This window comes from Rhyacophila brunnea, unplaced genomic scaffold (assembly GCF_057557595.1).
Source record: "Rhyacophila brunnea isolate RB1 unplaced genomic scaffold, BYU_Rbru_1.0 scaffold_16, whole genome shotgun sequence".
Lineage (NCBI taxonomy): Eukaryota > Metazoa > Arthropoda > Insecta > Trichoptera > Rhyacophilidae > Rhyacophila > Rhyacophila brunnea.
Window position 1 is genome coordinate 19,541,808 of NW_028232816.1, and position 20,658 is coordinate 19,562,465.

Below are 20,658 nucleotides of genomic sequence, written 5' to 3' on the forward strand. Positions count from 1 at the left end.
ACTACTAATAAATAGATAGAAACTAATGACAACGACATACTAATTTAATGAAACTTCAAAAATTCACTGACGACATAAAATTAAGCGATCAGTTTGAATTAAGTACGTATTTTTTCAAAACATTTATACACATCAAAAATCATTAGATAAAAGTTCTTTTTATTTTAAAAAACAGTGTATATTTATTAATATTCGATTAAACACCATAGAAATTATTTTTTTAAATTATCTAATTATTAATTATTTAGTTTTAGGCTCTGCGATCGGAGCTAACCTAAGGTTTATACAATTCGATAGACTGGGCAGGGCTACGTGACGTAAAGTCCATATGAAAAAAAAAGATAATTATTTGAAACATAATCCGACCTTTATTTACGTCAAGACAGATGGCGCGCTGTGGTATATTTTTTAAAACCTTTGCAGATTGTTTTGTAATTATCTGTGTATGTAATAAAATCCTATACATACGGCATCTCTCGTTGGCAAAATAAATTATTTTATAGAATATAATATAATCATTGATTATATAAATAAGTCAATATGCAATTAAAAAATATTTTTCTTAAGAGGGTAAGCTTCAAATAATCGCCTTGTATGGAGTCTTCGCCACTGATAGTACGTAAAAAAACATTAGAAAACGACGTTCAAATGAGTTGGATTAAATACAATTCGTGTTTTGAGCTATTATATCTCCACTTAGCCGTAAATTCAGTAAATATATCAATTTTAATATGGTTACACGTGCTGTACGCAGCAGTCTGTGATTTATTATATATAGTCATAAAAAGCTGGAGCTAGTACTCGTTGAAAATGCATATTATCCCGAAGAATACATTATCGTCAAATCTATAGCATAATCCAGCGCTCGAAATGGAATATTTTATGAACCGGAGCACACAATATTTTTCTGATAGTATTAACAAATGTGTCTAACTTTATATAAGTAATATATTATATACAACAAATAGGAAATTGACTTTTTCTTTGTGATTGTGAAAAACAGTATTGTTGTTTTATTTAGAACGTCTCAGTGTTCTAATATTATACGATTATTTAAGTTGAAGAACGACAATAAAAGATGGTTGATCACAGTTTAAATTCCGGCTAGTAGATCACAGACTACTTGAAGTTGGACATACCTACTGTATAGTATACAGTACGTTTGGCAGCTAACGGATAACAAACATTCCTCGTAAAAATTAAATAAATATAACCTCGCCTCTCTGGAGCTCCAGTTGCCCCGATTACTCCAACAACCATTAATAATAATACTTTGAAATAAATATAGATTATTTTCAGCTACTGTAAAATATATCTTTGACTAAGTTAAAAAGTTCGCTTGACACTAAACTTTCTGTTTCATTTTACCTACACTTTCCAACAATTAAATATTTAAAAATAGAGGACATGTTGACGTAGATGCTTATCTCTACACAATATCAGACAATTCTTCCCCTAAAGTATTTTATATAAAAACTTTAAGATCATCTTCTTCAATAAATATTTATTTATAATATTAAATGACAAATAATTATATTATGAATATAATATGAACCAATATAAAAACAAATTTATTTATTTTGTTCAAACTGTTAAATTAAATTAATTACAAACCATCGACTTACTGGGATTTTAATTTAAATTTGAATTGGTTTTTAACTATTCTCTTAAAATCGTTTTTATCGACTCGGGTTTCGCCTTTCAGCATCTTCGGGCACTATTCACATTAAAATACTTCTGTCAAATATACAACTATCATAGACTGGTGTTACTATAAACGAAATTAAATCATTTAATACATTTAGCACAGGCAACCGCGATGACCGAGCAATAACGTGTCGCCTTATAAAGTTGCGGATCTCGGATTCAAATCCCGGATCTGGATAACGTACGTCTGTTTTTTTCAATGTGTTTATGAACCAGTGACGTCCTATGGATGTAGGCAGATTGAGCATCGCTTGGGGGCGGCAGCTACTCGAAGAGCGGCAAATCGAGGAGAATCATTTAGTATATATAGAAATAGCTACCTAAACTGAGTAGGTACTTAACAACGAAAATATCTTTCTTTAAAAAAAAAATCAGCTCACTGGTTGGAAAAAAATGTATTAATTAACATAAAAGGTTGAACAAGGCTGTATTTTTTTTGTCGGATTCGCGATGTCTACTTTACTTTTGTTGCTCTTCGACATGCTTGGTGACCAAAAACGACACGAACACAGATGATAAAAAATATTGTATACAAAAATGGGGCGGCATTATGGTACTGCCCATGGGCGGCATTTTATCTAGGGACGTCACTGTTATGAACACAGAGCATGGATTCAATAGGTTGAGGATGATTTGAGTTACCGCATCTCCACCACCCATGTATATGCAGCCGTGATTTATAGTAGGTTGAGCAAGTGGCTACCATCAATTTCACATAAAACAAAAATCTGTTAAGAAATCTCTTCGTTAGGGGGTCTGGGATCACTTTGGATTGTGTAGCCAATTAAAAACGGTAGGTACAAATAAAAACCTTACAAATAAATAAATTGACATAATAAGCCAAATAGACTTATATCTACTCTGGAGCTCAGAAAAGCTACATGTCAACCATATTATCTTCTGTAATGACAGGTATAATTTATTTCAACTGATAATACAGGGAAAGGTAGAGGGCAGGTAGAGCATAATAATACGTCATACAGAAGGTAGTAAATCTACGAAGAAAAAATAGTTACCCAGAACGAAACTATTTAAAATACGGTCAAGAAACGTCTATCTAGTTTGAGCTAAATTAGCAATTCTGGATATTGTTTATTGACAAGATAATCCTGATGGTTCTTCATCGTGCTCTTAATATCTAAGGCATTGGAGATCTAAAATAACTCACCGAGAATAAGGAGGTGCACTGCAAATTGGTGGTATTTCTTTGATAGAAGATGGGAACATAATATGAAGGATAAAATAAACTGCATAGTTACTCAACTATATTGGTAACTATAAGTACGACAAAATCATTTAATCGATGATGAATTGTCTACAAATCGTTTTTAGGGTTTCTTGCTACGTTCAAAAATACATTTTTTCCACCAGTAGTGCTGTAGTAATCGTGAAGTATTCTCATTTACCCTCATTTTAAAGGAGTTCTATCTATGCTACTGTTGGTGGTTTTTTTATAAAAGCATGGACCCTCTCAAAGGTCTTTCTGTATCAAGACTCGATATAGATCAATGCGAAGATGACGAAATATTTCAGATTTGCAAAACAATCGATTACGATATGACGTAAGTATAATCATTATTATCATTTTTTTTAATTCAATATACACAAGGTTTTGAGAATGTTTTATTCCTTATTATAGAAATAACATAATATTGAAAAACCTCAGAAATATACATATTAGATGAAATCTAGAAAAAATGTTGCTATGCTATTATGTTTCTGAGGTTTTTCAAAAGTATGTTATTTCTAGAATCATTATTGCTTGTAAAATTATTGTAAAATAAGTACCACTATTATTAGAAACCGTATTTTCACTTTAGGAATCTAGACTATTTAATGTTGTGAACTTATAATCGAATGATATGTTTTAACCACCTAAGAATTTTAATGACCTACATTCCTTATAATTAATTAGTAATCAGTAATCAAAAATGTGGAATGTACATAAAAGTTATATTCATATAAGATATAAATATTGGGGTTGGTAAAACGGTCTTTTGGTTTAGCTAACAACGAACGTTACTCAGTGATAGTACACTAATTGATAAAAAAATATTAATCATTATGTCATTTACCTATTATTCAGGCACTCGAATAGTATCCAATGATGATATCTTGTATACTTAACAGTAAATATTTATCAGCTCTTGAGAATGGCATTTAAAACTAATCTAAAATATCGAGTGAAAGACCAAAAACATTCGAAAACTACAAAAAAAACCTAACACAAAATACGAACTATTTATGAAATGGTGCGGTCAACCAATATAATGCCTACTTAATATTATCAGTATTTTTTACCTTACTGCGAATAATGTAATCTTTATCTCATTGCTGTCTGTCGATGTTTTGCTTAGGCAGACGTCAGTCAATAGATAATATAGACAGGGTTCAAGTCAAGATAACGTAACATTTAACTAAGTGCTGGTTTATATATTTTGAAAGTAGATTAATTAGTCATGATATTACAATCAGAGTTTAGATGTTATTATCACGTTTGCACTGTATATAATAGAATTCAGTGGTAGCAACTTAGCTATTTTTGGTGCTTACAATAATATAATATCAATATTTATTGTTGAAGTGAAAATAATCAACATAAGTTTTTTTAATATTTGCCAAGAATGGGACTTGAACAGTTGCTTTCTTCGCGCAGTGCTTTACGGTTTACGCCTTACGGCTACCGATACTAGTCCTAGGTTAAATTATGGGCAACCGTAATGCCTCGGCGAGAAAATTTAATATCTGCAATTTTATACATTATGTTGATAAATTACATTATAAATAATTATTCAACATGTAACTGAAAACAATAAAAAGATTTATTATTTTCAAAATATTAAAAAATATACTTTTCTTTCTTCTTTCGACCATGTCCGATCCTAATGGGATCATATGGGCCTCTACAGAGTAGAGGTTTGTATTGACAAATTTTGTTTTTTTACGAGAAATGGATATCAGCCACTTGCTCAACCTATTAGGTCCATAGCCTGCCACCCACAAATTGGAAAACAATATGTGTACTTGCCAGACCCAGGATTCGAACCTGGGACCCACAACGGTTACTTTTACTTATGCTTACGTACAATGTCTGTTTTTTGGATGTTCAATTTTTATTAGTAAGTACATCATATTTTAAGAATATTTTCAGCATTGAAATATAGTTTTTTAGAGGATTTTTGAAAAATTCATAGGTTTCACGTATCTTTTGTAATTAAAAAAACCCATCAAAAACATCAGTGCTGATTACGAATGCAACAATTTTAAATTTTATATAAATAAAAAAATTAGTTACACACATTTTTTTTGAAAATAATTAAAAATAAGCAGATATCCCAATCATTTCACATACTGCCAATGTTCCCTCTAAGTTTTTATACAACAAAAAAAATCTTTTACCAAAATAGCATAGCGACGTAATAATTTGACGAGTTCATTTATCTGCACAAAAAAAATCATAATATTTTTACACGTGTTTTTTTGTAATTGTAATCTGCTCAGATGAGTTTATGATACGTACACAATATATAAAAATTAGAAGGAATGTTGATCGCTGCATATAATACCTAATATTATATCCACTAATTTACATTCCAAATAGTACCTATTATTATTCGTCATACTAATATTAGCTTAATCGAAAATAGTAGGTACTTACTATTTTTGTATCAATTAATTATCAGTTAGTTTTCTTTGTATTTTTCTTTACGAAAAACTAAAACTGTAAAAAATATATTTTTAACAACAAATGCCTTAATACTTAAATACCTCAACTAAAATATCAATAATATCCACTCAAACATACATTAGTTTATTATTGTGTCAAAGAAAATCTTAATATATTTATTTATAGTGTCTACATAAGGTATTCTCTCAAAAATATGTCAAATGAAAGCTTCAACAAAGTGAGAAAAAATATTTTATAATCAATAGCAATAGTATGGTGTATATCAAATTAAAAAAAATGTATGATTGTTTTATTATTTTCTTGACAATCTCCGAACGATAACAAGTCGACTTATAAAGTTGTGGGTCTTGGACATGAATCCCGGGTCTAGTGAATGTACATCATAATATTTTTTCATTGTGTTTTCTAACAACGACTTCATTATATGTGTTGGGCAAGTGGCTAACATCCGTTTCTCTTAAAACAAAAAAAAACCTATTAATAAACTGAGCCTGCTCTCACATCACGAGTTTTCGCCTCGTCCGCAACGTGTAGAATACGTCGATGTGACGTCATCGTTATTCACAAAACACACGTTGCCAAATGGAGCTCCGCAGATTGGTCGAATGCGAGTGTTTTGTTTTGAGTGCTGCTATCAACAAATCGCATGCTTCTCGGGCTGCGATTCTAAGATGCCAGAACGCATTCTAATACCTACGAATTGCTCATTCCTATACCAGCTTGCCGATCGCCGCATCCAAATATCAATAATACGTTTCGAGAGGTTATGTGCGACTGTCGCTAGGTATTTGTGCGCGGTCTTCATATGCAACACCAGATCGATGTTCCTAGAAGGTTTGATTTATGGCTGTGCGGCAGACGAGGCGAGTTTAGATGTGAGAGTGGGCTTATTCGTGAAGCAACCAAGTTGTCGAATTGTAGAGACAATTTTAAAATATACTTACAAATAATTTTAATACTCTTCGTTTCGTTTACAAATGGGGCACACCACTGTTATAATGTATCTAAAAAAAGCTCCAACACAATTTGATAATAAAATTCACCGGTTTTATTAACTAAACAAAATAACAATGTACAGGTGGGTACTATGTTAATATTCTTTTGTTGAATAATTTAAAATATATTTTCAAATAAATCCAAACTAAAATATATTTTCTTTTAAATGTGAGTAATGTAAAAATAACAATGTTGAATAATAACATTCTTAAATTCTTTTCTTTATCCTGTGCCCTGTAAACTTTACTTTCTTTACGCAAAACCAACAATGGAAAATAAATTAATTCTAAGTAACTTTTAGAGCTCCTTCCGCTTTGTATCTACCTGTTTTTTTTATTTATATACCTACCTACGCGAGTTTTCAACGTGGAAAAAAAATCTTTTTTCTAGGTTTACTTACAGCTTTAAATTTATTGCCGCCATCTTCAATTGTAACGTCCGGTAAGCTTGGAATATAAAATTTATTATCTTGGTGAGTTTTTTTTTTCTTGGAAATCAATACCCGACTCGTGACAAACTTTCCTTTTATTTTATTATTTTTTTAATTCGGTAGCCATTTATTAAGACAATGTGCTCTGAAATATGAGGCCATTCAACTTCTTTAAGACAGAATATAATTGTGATATTAAAAATGAAACGGTGGCAGAATTTAACATACCAGACAAACCAGTCAATTTAACAAGAATCAAACCGTTTTACATGCAGCGAGTTTTATCGCTGCGATAAAAATCCGCACGATTATTTCCCGTGGTGAGTATAGCGTTCGCATTACACTGACACAATGCGGAAAAATTCCATTTAATCGTAATATTAAACTACCATTATATAGTTTCACGCTCCACTGCAAACGCTTGACGAAAAATAATCGCGCGTATTTTTATTTTCGTACAAAGGCGGCTGTATTTTTTGCGGCAATCTTGGTTACTTGACATCATTAAATTAGCTGCAATAGATATTATTATCACACACATCTGTCAAAAACTTTACATATGAAAATTCTTTCAATACCAAATACTTACATCAGTTTTCGATGGCCCAATTTTGAACAGTAACAACTCAAAAAACCTAGTTTTGAGATAGGTATACATTATAGAGATATTAAATATAAAGAGGGGCAAAGAATCGGCTTTCTCATACAACTGGATGAAGCAGGCCAACAAAATATCCGACAACTTACGAGAAATAGCGTCGCGATAAAAAAAATGCAGCGCATCACAGAGGATTTACTTTGGTCATTATAACGTACCCATATAATATTATGTTAACGTGGAAATTTTGCCGCAACTTGATTATCAGCCCGCCTCACCATACTAGCCTGATTCACCATACTTTCATATAACATGCCGCCCCTAGGTATACATGTTTTAATATATTAATATTTTACAATACACAACTGTAAATGATATAAAACTTTGATCTATCTGAAACTAGCACCTATAATCATCGGCAGTAACTGTATAATATTACCATTATTCCACGGTGACTGATAAACCTTCGTACGTATTTGGATTAATAAAGCTCTTCAAAATATTCATATATATAAGTAATAAATTCTTTCAAAGGTGCTTACGTTCAATACTTCGAAGAATCAAAACTGCTGACGGATCCACTCGAGTACAAGATTCGTGTCAAATGGTGCCCAATACTTTTGAATTTGTTTGACTTGGCTTATTTGTCGACCTCCGTGCCAAGGTTTCTCATATTTGCTTTATGAAAAAGTTTTCGGTTCAAGCCCTGTTACATGCGCATTATTTTTTATTCTTCTGAAAGGCCCTTCGATATTAAAGTAGAATTTTCATATTAATATATTTATTATTACTGGGAAATAACGAAAAATATTTTCCAAATATTTAATTATTATTGGTTAATATTTTGATCAGCAGAATCATTGTTCACTTCTGAAACCGTGAGTCGCGATTTTGCGTGTCGGAAAATTATACGTTTTTAGTTGTCCGTATCACAGTTCAACGTGAGATATTGTATACGAATCCAATGGTCATATAACATTAAGATCAAAATCATGTCTAAATACCACACTTAAAAATACATGATAAAACCCACCGGCATTAAAAGGAAAGACTATATTATATTATATAATATTGCATATATTTATATAAAGTTCTAAATGATTCAAAAATAGGTTTACAAGTAGGTGCTCATAAGTATATAAACGGTCAAATTTAACTTCGGTTTAATTGTACTTACATAAAATTAATGACATTATTAATGGACGACGCACTCAATACAGTAGCTAGCAAGTAAATTCGCGCATTCGCATGTATAGGTAGACGTCACGCAATTTCCATTATGCGATATCACGCATCGGGAATTTATAGCAATATGACCTTTATTGTAATGGCGTTTGAGCAGTGTTTCTAATATCAATGTTCATTTGAGCGAACCCGTTCGAACCGAACCATTCGGCAGAGCATCAGGAATTTATAGCAATATCACCTTTATTGTAATGGCGTTAGAACAGATTATGCCATTCGGCAGACCCGACAATAAAGTGAGTGTCATTTTCTTTTCCAGATGATTCGTCCATATTAATGTCATTGCATAAATTTTATATATTATTTTTCATTGACTTGATCACTTCACAATCTGATATGGATCTTAAAATATTTAAAAATGATATTATTCACTTAGTTAAGCTATCAATTCCATGCTCTGCGTCAAAATAAACATTTAGAAATATCATGTGGATTTTCCAGACCGGGATCCAAACTTGTGATCTATGACGTCATAAGCATCACGTTATCACCTCATTAATATTGTAATGTTATAAAATTTTAATATTTTTAAAAATGATCATTGGTTGAATATATTATTTATATATATATTTTTTTATTAATATTAATTGCATGTTACTACAAGTACTATACAAAGATTGTCAATTAAAATTAGAAAATATATATTTTTTTAATTTGTCCATTCGGTCTTTCCAAAATAAATTATCGTACATAATATATTTTTTAAATATAATGGTATATATCCATACATGAACGATATATTTTGAGCATACGGAATTATAACCTGTTCAATAAATCAAACGTGTACCAATATATTTTATTTTTTAATTAAATTTCATGATTTAACATGTTTTCAAACTAATGGCCCACAAATGTAAATATTCTGTATAATTTGCAGTCTACTTTAAAAGATAGTGATGAATGGTGAACAAAATTTAATCGGAATAAAGTAGAACATTTCACTTACAAGAGTTGATTTTGTTTTACAATAATACTATACTATGTCTACAATCAAAGCGGAAGTCAATCAATAAAAACAAATTCACAGCATGATATTAATATAAATTTTAAATTACATGAAAAATAATAGAAATAATAAATATAATGTTTTTTTATTCGATAATGAACAAACACAAGATTTAATAATATTTATTTTTCGGTGCGATCTTATATTGAAGATTGGCGACCAAATTGGTTTACATCTATATTCTAGACCAGTTGTATCAGTTACCCAACGTCTTATAGATTGGCGCACTAACTAAAAATCATCTACAACTCTCTACCTTTCCCTGCATTATGATCTAGAATTACAAATAAATATACAGCCTTTCTGCACTTGATAGTATCAATAAGTTATCTTCGATCATTGGGTCGTCTTAAAACCTCCTCATAAGTAATAAAACTTCTTATAGTATATACACGTGGTCGCCAAACCGCGGCTCGCGAGCCACATGCGGCTCTTTGACCCCTTGAGTGCGGCTCTGCCACAAATGCCCTCTGCTTTATTTGAAATGGCTACAAAGAAGAAGCAAAGAAAAACGGAAGACGAAAACCGTGAATTTAAAGTTGAATGGACCGAGACTTTCGCATTTATTCAAAACTTAAATGGCCTACCCACCGACCTGTATTGTTTGTCGGGAAAAATTGGCGCATGCCAAGAAGTCAAATTTGGAGAGACACTTTACAACTAAACACGCCCTGTCACGTCATTTAGCACTAAATATCCTGTCGGTGATGCAAGGAAGAAAGCAGTTGAGGAACTTTAGACGAGTCAAGAAAAATCAAGTTCTTTATTTAATTACTGAATACAGTCTTCCAACAATGTTAATAGTATTGCAAGTTTTGTGGTTAGTAGGAGATTTCTAAGAGAGGAAATCAAGAATAAATTGAGAAGTCGTCTTATTGTTGACAACCTGGAATCGTGCTTAAAATTAAAAACAATAACATGCAAACTTGACTTCCCAAACTTTCCAAGTAGATGCAAGGCCATTATTCATATTGAGGGTTTGTCAGTCATTGTCATGATTTAATTTTATGGATACCATACTTACAATTTAATTTTTATCAATAAATAATATCATTATTACGTATGATATCAAGTTTTATTAAGTTAATAAACAGTGTACCTACATATTATATAATTTATGTTTAAGAAATTTGGCTCTCAAAATAAATCTCAATCGTTGTACTGTTGATATTTGGCTCTGTTGACTAATGAGTTTGCCGACCACTGATATATACCGAAAGAGTCACATTTTAGAATATTAAATTATTTTTTTTTTTTTAAATAAATAAATCATCTTGAAAAACTTATATTTAAAAAAAAACAGAAAAAAATTTAACTGAGTAGGATTGGAAGTGCTTTTATTTTGGATGTCACACCATTACTAAGAATATAAAAATTTTCGACTTTGGCCTACCTAAGTGTTTTTATACTGTAACATTAATTTACAGGAAGAGTCAAGATATAGTTTTTTTAGTAAATATTTCAAAACTAGTATCATATTTCGGCACCATTTTAAATGAGGTTTCAAATACGTTATTATATTATTGTTAGCCATAATTGATGAGCTTTCATGCCCCCGGGAATTTCCTGACGTTTGTAAATTATTCAAATAATAAACCACATTAGGTACAATCAAATTTATCAAGTCAATTATCCACCAACATTATATTATTATTAATTATTGTCGTGAATATGGTGGTATATTATTAATCAGGGCAATGTATTCATTACGAAATTTTTGTGGTATTATGTATTTATTCATTTTAATATTGTTATAATACAATGGCGAAGGATCCATACTAGGCAATTATTTAAAGCCAACCTTCTTAAAAAAAAATACTAAAAACATTATAAAATTTAAAAAAAATAAACAGACCCATCTGAGTTCAGAATCTGTAAGTATTGAATTTAGAATTCGTATCAAAGGTAAAAAAATATGCGAGAGTGTCATCTATCTTCAACTATTGTATTTATAGGATAATTTTGTTAAGAATTCAGATTTATCTTGTATGACCGTCAGATTACGTAACCTCAGCCCCGTTTACCGAAATGTATGAAACACAATAAGCTCAAAAGGTGAAGCCTAAAACCTTATTGTACTGTAGCTTTGTCAAAAATAATTAATAATATGATCATTAAAAAATATATATTTCCATGGGATTCGATCGCAAAACATATAAATATAGATTGTTTTTAAAAATCAAAATAAATTTTTGTAGTGATTTTGATGTGTATAAATGTTTAGTAAAATACTCATTTAAGGGGGGACATGCTCGTCGAAGGTCAAAATTGAGTTTTTATTGTATTTTCAAACAATGATCCTGGACACTCCTTAAACGTTGTAGATAATCTATTTATATAATTTTGAATCCCTATTATCCTTTATAGTTATTTTAAACATTTGATGACTGCATAAAGTATTTTTGTTACATAGAATAGTATTCTTTTAAACCTCTCGCTCTAATGTTTTAGAATATAGTCATATTTCGGTACATAACTGTGCAGTGGTATTAAGATTTTTTACATTTATTAATTTTTAAACGCATTTATAAAACCATTAGTATAATTTATTACGAGATAATTTTTGTAAATAGTCATAGCTTATAATAAATATCTTTAGAATTATCTTAAAATGTGTTAATCTTGCCGATTTTTTGAATAATAAAATGCCTAATTCTTGTCAAATTTGGGATCACAAAGATTATCAATATAATTTTTTATCGTGAATATTTTACAAAAATTATCTCGTAATAAATTATACTAATGGTTTTATAAATGCGTTTAAAAATTAATAAATGTAAAAAATCTTAATACCACTGCACAGTTATGTACCGAAATATTACTATATTCTAAAACATTAGAGCGAGAGGTTTAAAAGAATACTATTTTATGTAACAAAAATACTTTATGCAGTCATAAAATGTTTAAAATAACTTTAAAGGATAATAAGGCTTCAAAATTATATAAATAGATTACCTATAACGTTTAAGGAGTGTCCAGGATCATGGTTTGAAAATACAATAAAAACTCAATTTTGACCTACGACGAGCACGTGGGCTGTTAAACCCATCACTCAATTTTATATCGTCAGTGGGCTATTGAAATTTCATCAATTTAGTTTGTCGTTGTCATTAGTGTAGTTGTAGGTACCTAATATCGCAGTATTTTCTTATTTCCCGAAAGTATACCTGACAAGTGTGCTCTTTTTCTTTGATCCCCATAGCCTACCTATTTCCAAAATTTAATCTTCACCACTGTTATAATATGTATTTATTTATACACGGTGCATGAAACTAAAAAATATATATATGCAAATTGAGACTGCCTATAATACGAGTATAAACTTAATATACAACAAAATTCAAAAACACATTTTTTTTCTTTTGACCATGTCCGATCCTAATATAATCATATGGGGTTCCACAGATTTGAAAGAAGAATAATTTTTATTAACAGATTTATGTTGCCACGAGAAATCGTAGTTAGCCACTTGCTCAACATATTAGGTCCATACTCGATTTAAACACAATTTAAAAACAATATTATTAATTTTCCAGATCCAGGATTCGAACCTCGGCCCACGACATTATAAGCCGAAACGCAAGCCGCTCGCCCATAGTGGGTATCAGTATTTTTCGGAGGGTTATATTAAATTTATATTCTCTCTACTTTCTACTCTGAGAAAGCATTAAATATGCATTATATAGGAATATGAGTTAAGAGTAAGAAATAATGTCTACGGCTGAATTAAATATTTTTTGTACACGTCGCCGGTAAATATTCATTTTGATGACTCCAGTCATTCAAAAACTGCGAGCACGTATTACTGAAATTTATTGTTTTTGTGTTAAATATAAAGTTAATGGTAATTATGTTAAGTTAATTTAGTATAAAATATGGTTAACTATGCTGTATTTAAATTTGGTAACCGTACTGAGAAACAACATGATTGTATAACCATAACGTTTCATAGCTGTTAATTTAATAATAATTCGCGTTATACGCAAGAAATACGGCTTCATATAGCTGAACAATACACAATCTTTTAATATTATTACTCTGAGATTTAACTTCAATTTGTCTATTGTTTATGTTAGCCTATACTTTATATTAGAAAGAATAAAAGTATTACATTATTATACTATAATAAATAATAATATTAATTAATATTTGTAACGGTTAATTGATATTCTCAGTATCGAGAGACAGGGAAAAACCATCACGCGCCTGGTTTTAATACAATTTAATCTTTAATGTCATCGATCGCTATTTTTTTACGCACAAACATTTTTATATTTATACGAGAATCGTCACCTGACAGGGCATCAGCTGACGATTCTCAGGTTTTTCTTGAGGTCTTTATTTATTATTGTTTTTGAAATATTAAAATGTAAATTTACTTACTAAAATATTGTCAGGATAACGTAATATTATATACATAGGAATATTGTTTTTACAAATGTCACGATTATAGTAAGACGTGAGAAAACACGTTTATTTTACATACATAAGTATGTTAATAGTCATAATATTTTCAACAAATTGATATATCTTATTAATTATTCTTAAAAAATCATATTCCTGTTATCCCTGTTAATAATCTATATGATTGGGAGTACAATAATATTTTTTAAATACGTAAATTGATAAAAAATCATACCTAGGTTTTTGAAAAAATATTATATCTTTCGCTTGCGCCTAGGAAGTGCTTTTTCCAAATTTCTCGTCTGGTACCTACTCGTTTGTTATGTACGAGTACCTAATAATATTTTTTCAAATCATGTATCTTCACTAAAATTAATGCTACATTCTTAAATCTTGTGTATGGTTTTCATTATTGGATAAAAAAATAAATAAATTAAATTTAAATAATTACAAGATAAAAAGAACATTTTATATACAACGTTTTTAAATTTTCTGTTGAATAAAAAAATTGTACTTGATAAAAATAATACTGAAATGTCATTTTGACATTTCATATTGATTTCCATAGCAACGCACGTATATTTTAATAATTTAGTTGCTAGGACCCCAGTCTCCTAGCAACCAATAGTAGTGGATTGGATTACGGATTTCTTCTGAAATAATTTTTCATACTAAACAGAATTAACTGAAAATGAATTCAATTCTACTTAAAGATGGCTAAAAGTATTAAAAGAATACATTGGCATCGTATTCTGATATATTCTAAAAGTTTCAAATGGCTAGTTAGTAGGGAAGTTAGTTAAAAATCTATTGCAAGATTTGTACCGGACAAACAACCACTGGACAAATAAGAATACGACCTAAGAAAAACGTTGTAAAAATAATACAAATTTTTTCATCAGTAATTCTTAATTTCTTAAATTCTTTTATGTGGTTTATATTTTGCTTATTGACAATGTTTAATTAATTATTTAATATATAAATAAAAAACATATAATATAGGTACTATCTCTTGTATTCAACGAATAATTCACAAGATTTAAGAATGTAATTTGAATAATATATAATTGAAAGTCAACCCAGATAACCCATTACTTCATATTTTGATTTCACCCTTAACTATGGGGCTTGTAGATAATCATGATCAGGTACATAACGATGATTTATTACGTATTATTATACTCTATTTTATGTTATTTTCTTAGTTGTGTAATTTGAGAATGCATTTTATTTTCTTGAGGAGGACAGGAGAATTTTATGTTTGGATCCTATCCCAACAAGAAGTGACGTCTCCCCTTTTCTGCTGTTTCAGGGGCTCTGGGGGCGGGGGCGTCGGCGGCGGCGGGGCGGGCGGAGGGCGGCGCCACGGCGCAGCGCACTCCGACGAGCAGCTGGCTCAGTCGGCCGCGTCGTGCGGCAGCGTGCGGGTCTCTCTCGACAACACCAACACCTGCTGCACCGACAGCCTGGTGACAGCGCTCGATGACGAAACGTTACTCCTAGGCGACGCCGACATGGCCACCCGACCGCAGCTACATGGCGGAAGCACGGGGAAGGTCCACTTCGGCGGGCTGGACGAGGTCTCCCTGTACGGGACGCCCGTCGAAGCCACCCCGCCGACCGGGCCTCCCGACCCCAAGCAGAGCTTCCTCAAGAACCAGCTGCAGGCGCTGTTCCAGCCCACAGACAATAAGCTGGCGATGAAGCTCTTCGGCTCCAAGAAGGCCTTGATGAAGGAACGCATCAGGCAGAAAGCGGCCGGACACTGGGTCATTCATCCCTGCAGCAGTTTCAGGTTAGATTTAACCTAGCCTTACTCTACTCCTTCTCTGTGACCTAACCTTCCTAGTGATAGTATGATCAACTGTGCCATAGTAGTGTGTTTCATGTGTCCAAATCAATATATCACCATAGATTCTGCATCGATCCCAATTGTGTGAAAGCTCCGATAAAAATATTATCAGAGGGCTTTCAATGTTCTCGTGTTGTTGTTTCAATAATATACCTATGTAAAATATTACAGTACATAAATATGAAGATTGGTCTTATCCAAAGTAAGTACTCACATAACACATTTTAATTGATTATTATTATTGATTATGAAATTAACCACGTTCTATAGAACTTTGCGCTTTTTTTTATTCCGAGATGAAAGCTCTAGATATTTAAAAATAGGTATAATGAATCAATGTTTTATGACCAGCAATATTAATAATTTATATTTTATTACCAAATTCAAATATTTCAATTCAAATAAATCTGATTTCAACATTATCATTGCCGTAATTGAAGTGTGATGGAACTCAAAATTCAACCCTTTTCTAATATAATTGAAAAATATTTTATCACTTAAGTACAATTGACTTAGTATAATCCAAACTGTAATACGACGGTATATTACAATTATTATCATCTATACAATACTTATATATAATAAAGGGATTGTCTCTAATACAAATAAATTTCTAAAGTTTCTTTTATCGCCAAACGGCAAGGACATCGTTTGGACGGATCTTGCCGAAAAGTTAATTGGTAATCCTCGTTGTTTCGATTGAAGCGAAGCTTTTTTCATCTCTTATTTGAGTGTTGTTTTATTCGTTTGTTTGTCACAGAAGTATCAAGATAATCACACGTATTATTGATACGTATTACAAGTCTAGGAAAAACTTATACGTCCAAAAAAGGAAGCCATTTTGTTGTCTACTTTTTATGAAATTTTAATGTGAATATAATATTTTTTACCTTTTTGAAGTCCATGAAAACACTCTTTAAGCTATTATAAAAACGTTATATTGTGTATGCATGCGAGAAAGAGGTTCGTTTTAAATTTATTACATTTGCCGCCTTTTTTACATTGTGTTGAGCTGCCTATTTTTTGTAATATGTAAATAAAAAGTAAATAAACAAATTTTTCGCGCCAATACCTAATTGGAAACAGTATAATACAATAATTATGTTGTTGACGGCTTTCCTCCGTGTGATTATTGCCTGCAATATACAATATTTATTGAAATTTATGTTAATTTATTTATAATAATATTAGATACCTAAGCATAATATAATATAACATTAACATGGAATATTACACTGATTTCAATAATAAAAAACTGATTTGGAGATTCAACAATTATCTCAAATTTTGAGCTATGAAGCATTCGGGGTATTAAATTTCATATGAAAATAATACAATATTTCACTTTTGAGATATAATTTTGAAATTCGACACTTACCCGATATTTTTTACTAATAATGTTATCGATAGTAAAGAAACATTGCTTACTCTAATGCCACTGAAAATCGTTACCTATAACTTAAGAATAATGACTATAACAATATTTTAATAGGCATCCTTTAAAATGCGTCTGGGAATATTTTTCCACTTTATTAAAAAGAGGACTTACCCCTAGGCTTTCCGGTCAGGTTATATTTTCTTTCCGGAAATGGAAGAAACGGAAAATTCCATTTGAATACTTTAATTATTAGAAAACTGTACTCAATTGGGAATTTATTTTTCAATTTAAAATAGGTTGATGATTTAATACACAAATGAATACGTACGTACATATATTTACATCTTTTCTTTACTGATATAGATACCTACATATTTTTTTTATTTGAGTATTTAGAATTTGATTGTTATTTTATATTGACATAAATACATATTTCAATGGTAGCATTATAATAATATGACAAAAATAGTTTTTAATCTTAAAAACAACAGGTATGACCAACTTGTTATCGTTTGTATAAAAATATAGTTTTGAGATACCTGCCAAATTTAATCAATAAAATAAATGAAGAAAGAATATGACGATATATTTTTTATCAATAAGTATGTGTCATTTTATGTTTTTTAAAATAACCAAAACGACAGTTTTTAAATGAGCAAAAATATCATAGTTTTTCGGCGATATTTAATTTATATTTTTCATTCAAAAATTTAAAAAAAAAAAAAAACAATGATTTGGTTCAAGAGATGTGTTTTAGATTTAAATCAACATAGAAATCTATATACTTACTGAATAATTTCTTCGATTTTTATATACTTTACGAGTTTTATTTCTAAAGCAAAATTAAAACTCTAATATTATATAATAAAGATCCATATTTATTTATAAAGTAATCAAGTTTTTATTAACGTTAATATTAAGCTAAACTCTATAACGCTTTTTTGTTATACTCAATTTTTGCATAGGTACTTTTCATATAGGTACTCAGAAATTTTAATTTCAGATACACGAGTAGGTACTGGTGCGGTGACAATAATATGTTTTATTAAAATTAAAATTTGAGTGCGGTCCTGTAGTTTGTTAGTTTCCAAATAGGAATAGGAAAATCATTGGTGTCGTCGATCTAATTTTCAAGATAATAGAACTTTAACATTGTAATAGTGAGCATTTTCGTTTTGTACTAAAATTAAGAGAGGGTAGGGGTTCTATCAATGAGAACGAAGGCGGCCAGGTGAAGCCGATATAGGGTTGAGCTGTACTAGTAATATTTATATTAAAAAATAAAAATTTGACATACGTTAAAGCTACCAATCATTTTACTTAGTGTATTTTTTAAAATGCTCTATTTATTTGAAATCTGTTATAAAGGTAGATTACAAGGTACTTATATGAAAAAGCAAAATTTAAAATACGCCCATGATCAACTTGTTGGCTATACCTGCCATATAGTACTCGTATTATTTAAAGTGTTACATGGTAAATGCATTTTAAATTGCGTACATATACCTATGAATGTATATTATATTTATAAGCATGCAAGGATATGCCTCTTGTAAAAAAACATAACATTTTTACTAAAAAAGATTGGTAAAGGGTCTTGTTGAGTATGTTTATTGAATTTTGATATCTTGTCTCTTATTCTCGTAGAAATCGTTTATTGAATGGGCATACATGAACCTTGACTTAGTAATATATTATTAAACTAACTTTAAAGATAAGGCTTGGAGGCAATAGTAATAATAAATGACATTCTAATGGATTCAAGCTATGTATTATTCCATTTAAGTCGTTTTTTGCTACCTGGGTTTTTTTTGGTGAGTGTACACGACGCCTGAAGATGCCGAAAGGCGAAACCCGAGTCGCAAGAAAACGACTTAAATGGAATAGTGCTTAGCTTGAATCCATTAGAATTTAAATTCAAATTCCATCAAGTACCTTCGGTCTATAGTATTAATATTATAAATTGCATTGCTGAATCAATAGCGATCCTCGTCAACAACTACATCTATCTTGGGTAAAAAATGTTAATTGCCAGCAATATAGGTATATGACGAGATTGTTTGCAAAAGTAGCCTGGAAAATCTTCAAAAGTGACATCCCACTATGTCTTAAGAGTTCAACCAATGTGTGCATGTGAAACATGGCCTCTTAATCTGATATAAATCCAAAAATTACGGTCATAACACGTAATTATCACAAATAAACCAATGGATAATTTATTCCATTGGTTTATTGAATAAGGAGGCAGACAAAAATACGCGATATGATAGAGATCGCTAATCAGATGCAATGACCAATGGGCTGGACATGTCGCTCGGCGAGTGCACAACCGTTGGACAAATGCCGCCATACAGTAGAACGCCCTAAATCTTGCTAGGTAGACGAACTCGTAAAGTTAAAGACCGGGAAGAGTAAAGGGAGCATGGGGAGGTCTTCATCGACCAGTGAACTCGCCTCGGTCGATGATGATATAGTGGCAAATGGTGGAGGTAGGCTGTTAATATCTGCCATAAATAGTGCACACTAAACTTTATCAGTCATGCGTATTTGTTTACATTGAAATAAGACTACAATTTACAGATGGTGTTGGTTAGTATTAAAATTCAATTAAACCCTGCAAAATCCAAGCCATAATAGATAATAGTCAAAAAATCCTCGTCTATCTATAAATTATCTAAAATTATGCAATTCAATCATACATAACTTTTATGGCTAGAATAATATTTTTCATCGATTATAGTTTGACAGGGCTTATGAATTTAAAAAAAATTAACCAACACTATCTGTAATATGTATTCTTATTTCAACGAAAACAAATCATTATGACTGAAAAAGTGTCCACTATTTTTGTCGGGTCGCCCATAGCATACCTAAACTATTATGGTTTAATTTAATTTTAAAAACTAACAAGTACCATCTGCAAATTATATTATTAGTACAATGAAAACAAAGTATGACTAACAAACTAGTGCTATTTATGGCGGGTCTTAATAGCCTACCTTCACCCTTACATTTATGAAATCGTAACAATAATATTACAATATGGAACATTTTAGTTAGCTACCTCGTTTGATGCAATTGCATATCGCGTTCAAATTAGATTTACTGCAAGTAAATTTGTATTGAAAAGACATAAATACCACAATCTTTAGTAACTTTGTTTTAAATACATAATAATATTATTTAATTTACGATTGTACGATAACCTCACTGACGGTCATATCTATTAACGCATAGTAATCTCTTTGTAATTCGTTATTCCGTTGAGTTTAATTCAGATTTAAATCCAATTGACATTGCAAATGTACATATATATTTATATCGCATAGTATAAATATGCAATGTGCAGCATTT

The 20,658-nt window shown here is 30.6% G+C and overlaps 1 protein-coding gene across 5 annotated transcripts in view; it reads left to right on the forward strand.

The window, feature by feature from the left end:
- Ih (hyperpolarization activated cyclic nucleotide gated potassium channel Ih) overlaps positions 1–20,658 on the forward strand; it is a 297,036-nt gene that overhangs the window by 29,165 nt on the left and 247,213 nt on the right. For 3 of the 5 annotated variants that reach the window (XM_085943437.1, XM_085943433.1, XM_085943434.1), the window contains exon 1: positions 15,471–15,869. In XM_085943437.1, coding sequence (XP_085799563.1) covers positions 15,589–15,869 — 281 coding nt within the window. In that variant the 5' untranslated portion in view covers positions 15,471–15,588. Of the gene's footprint in view, positions 1–15,386; positions 15,870–20,658 lie in introns of those variants that run through there. The other 2 variants (XM_085943435.1, XM_085943436.1) reach the window with 1 other exon arrangement.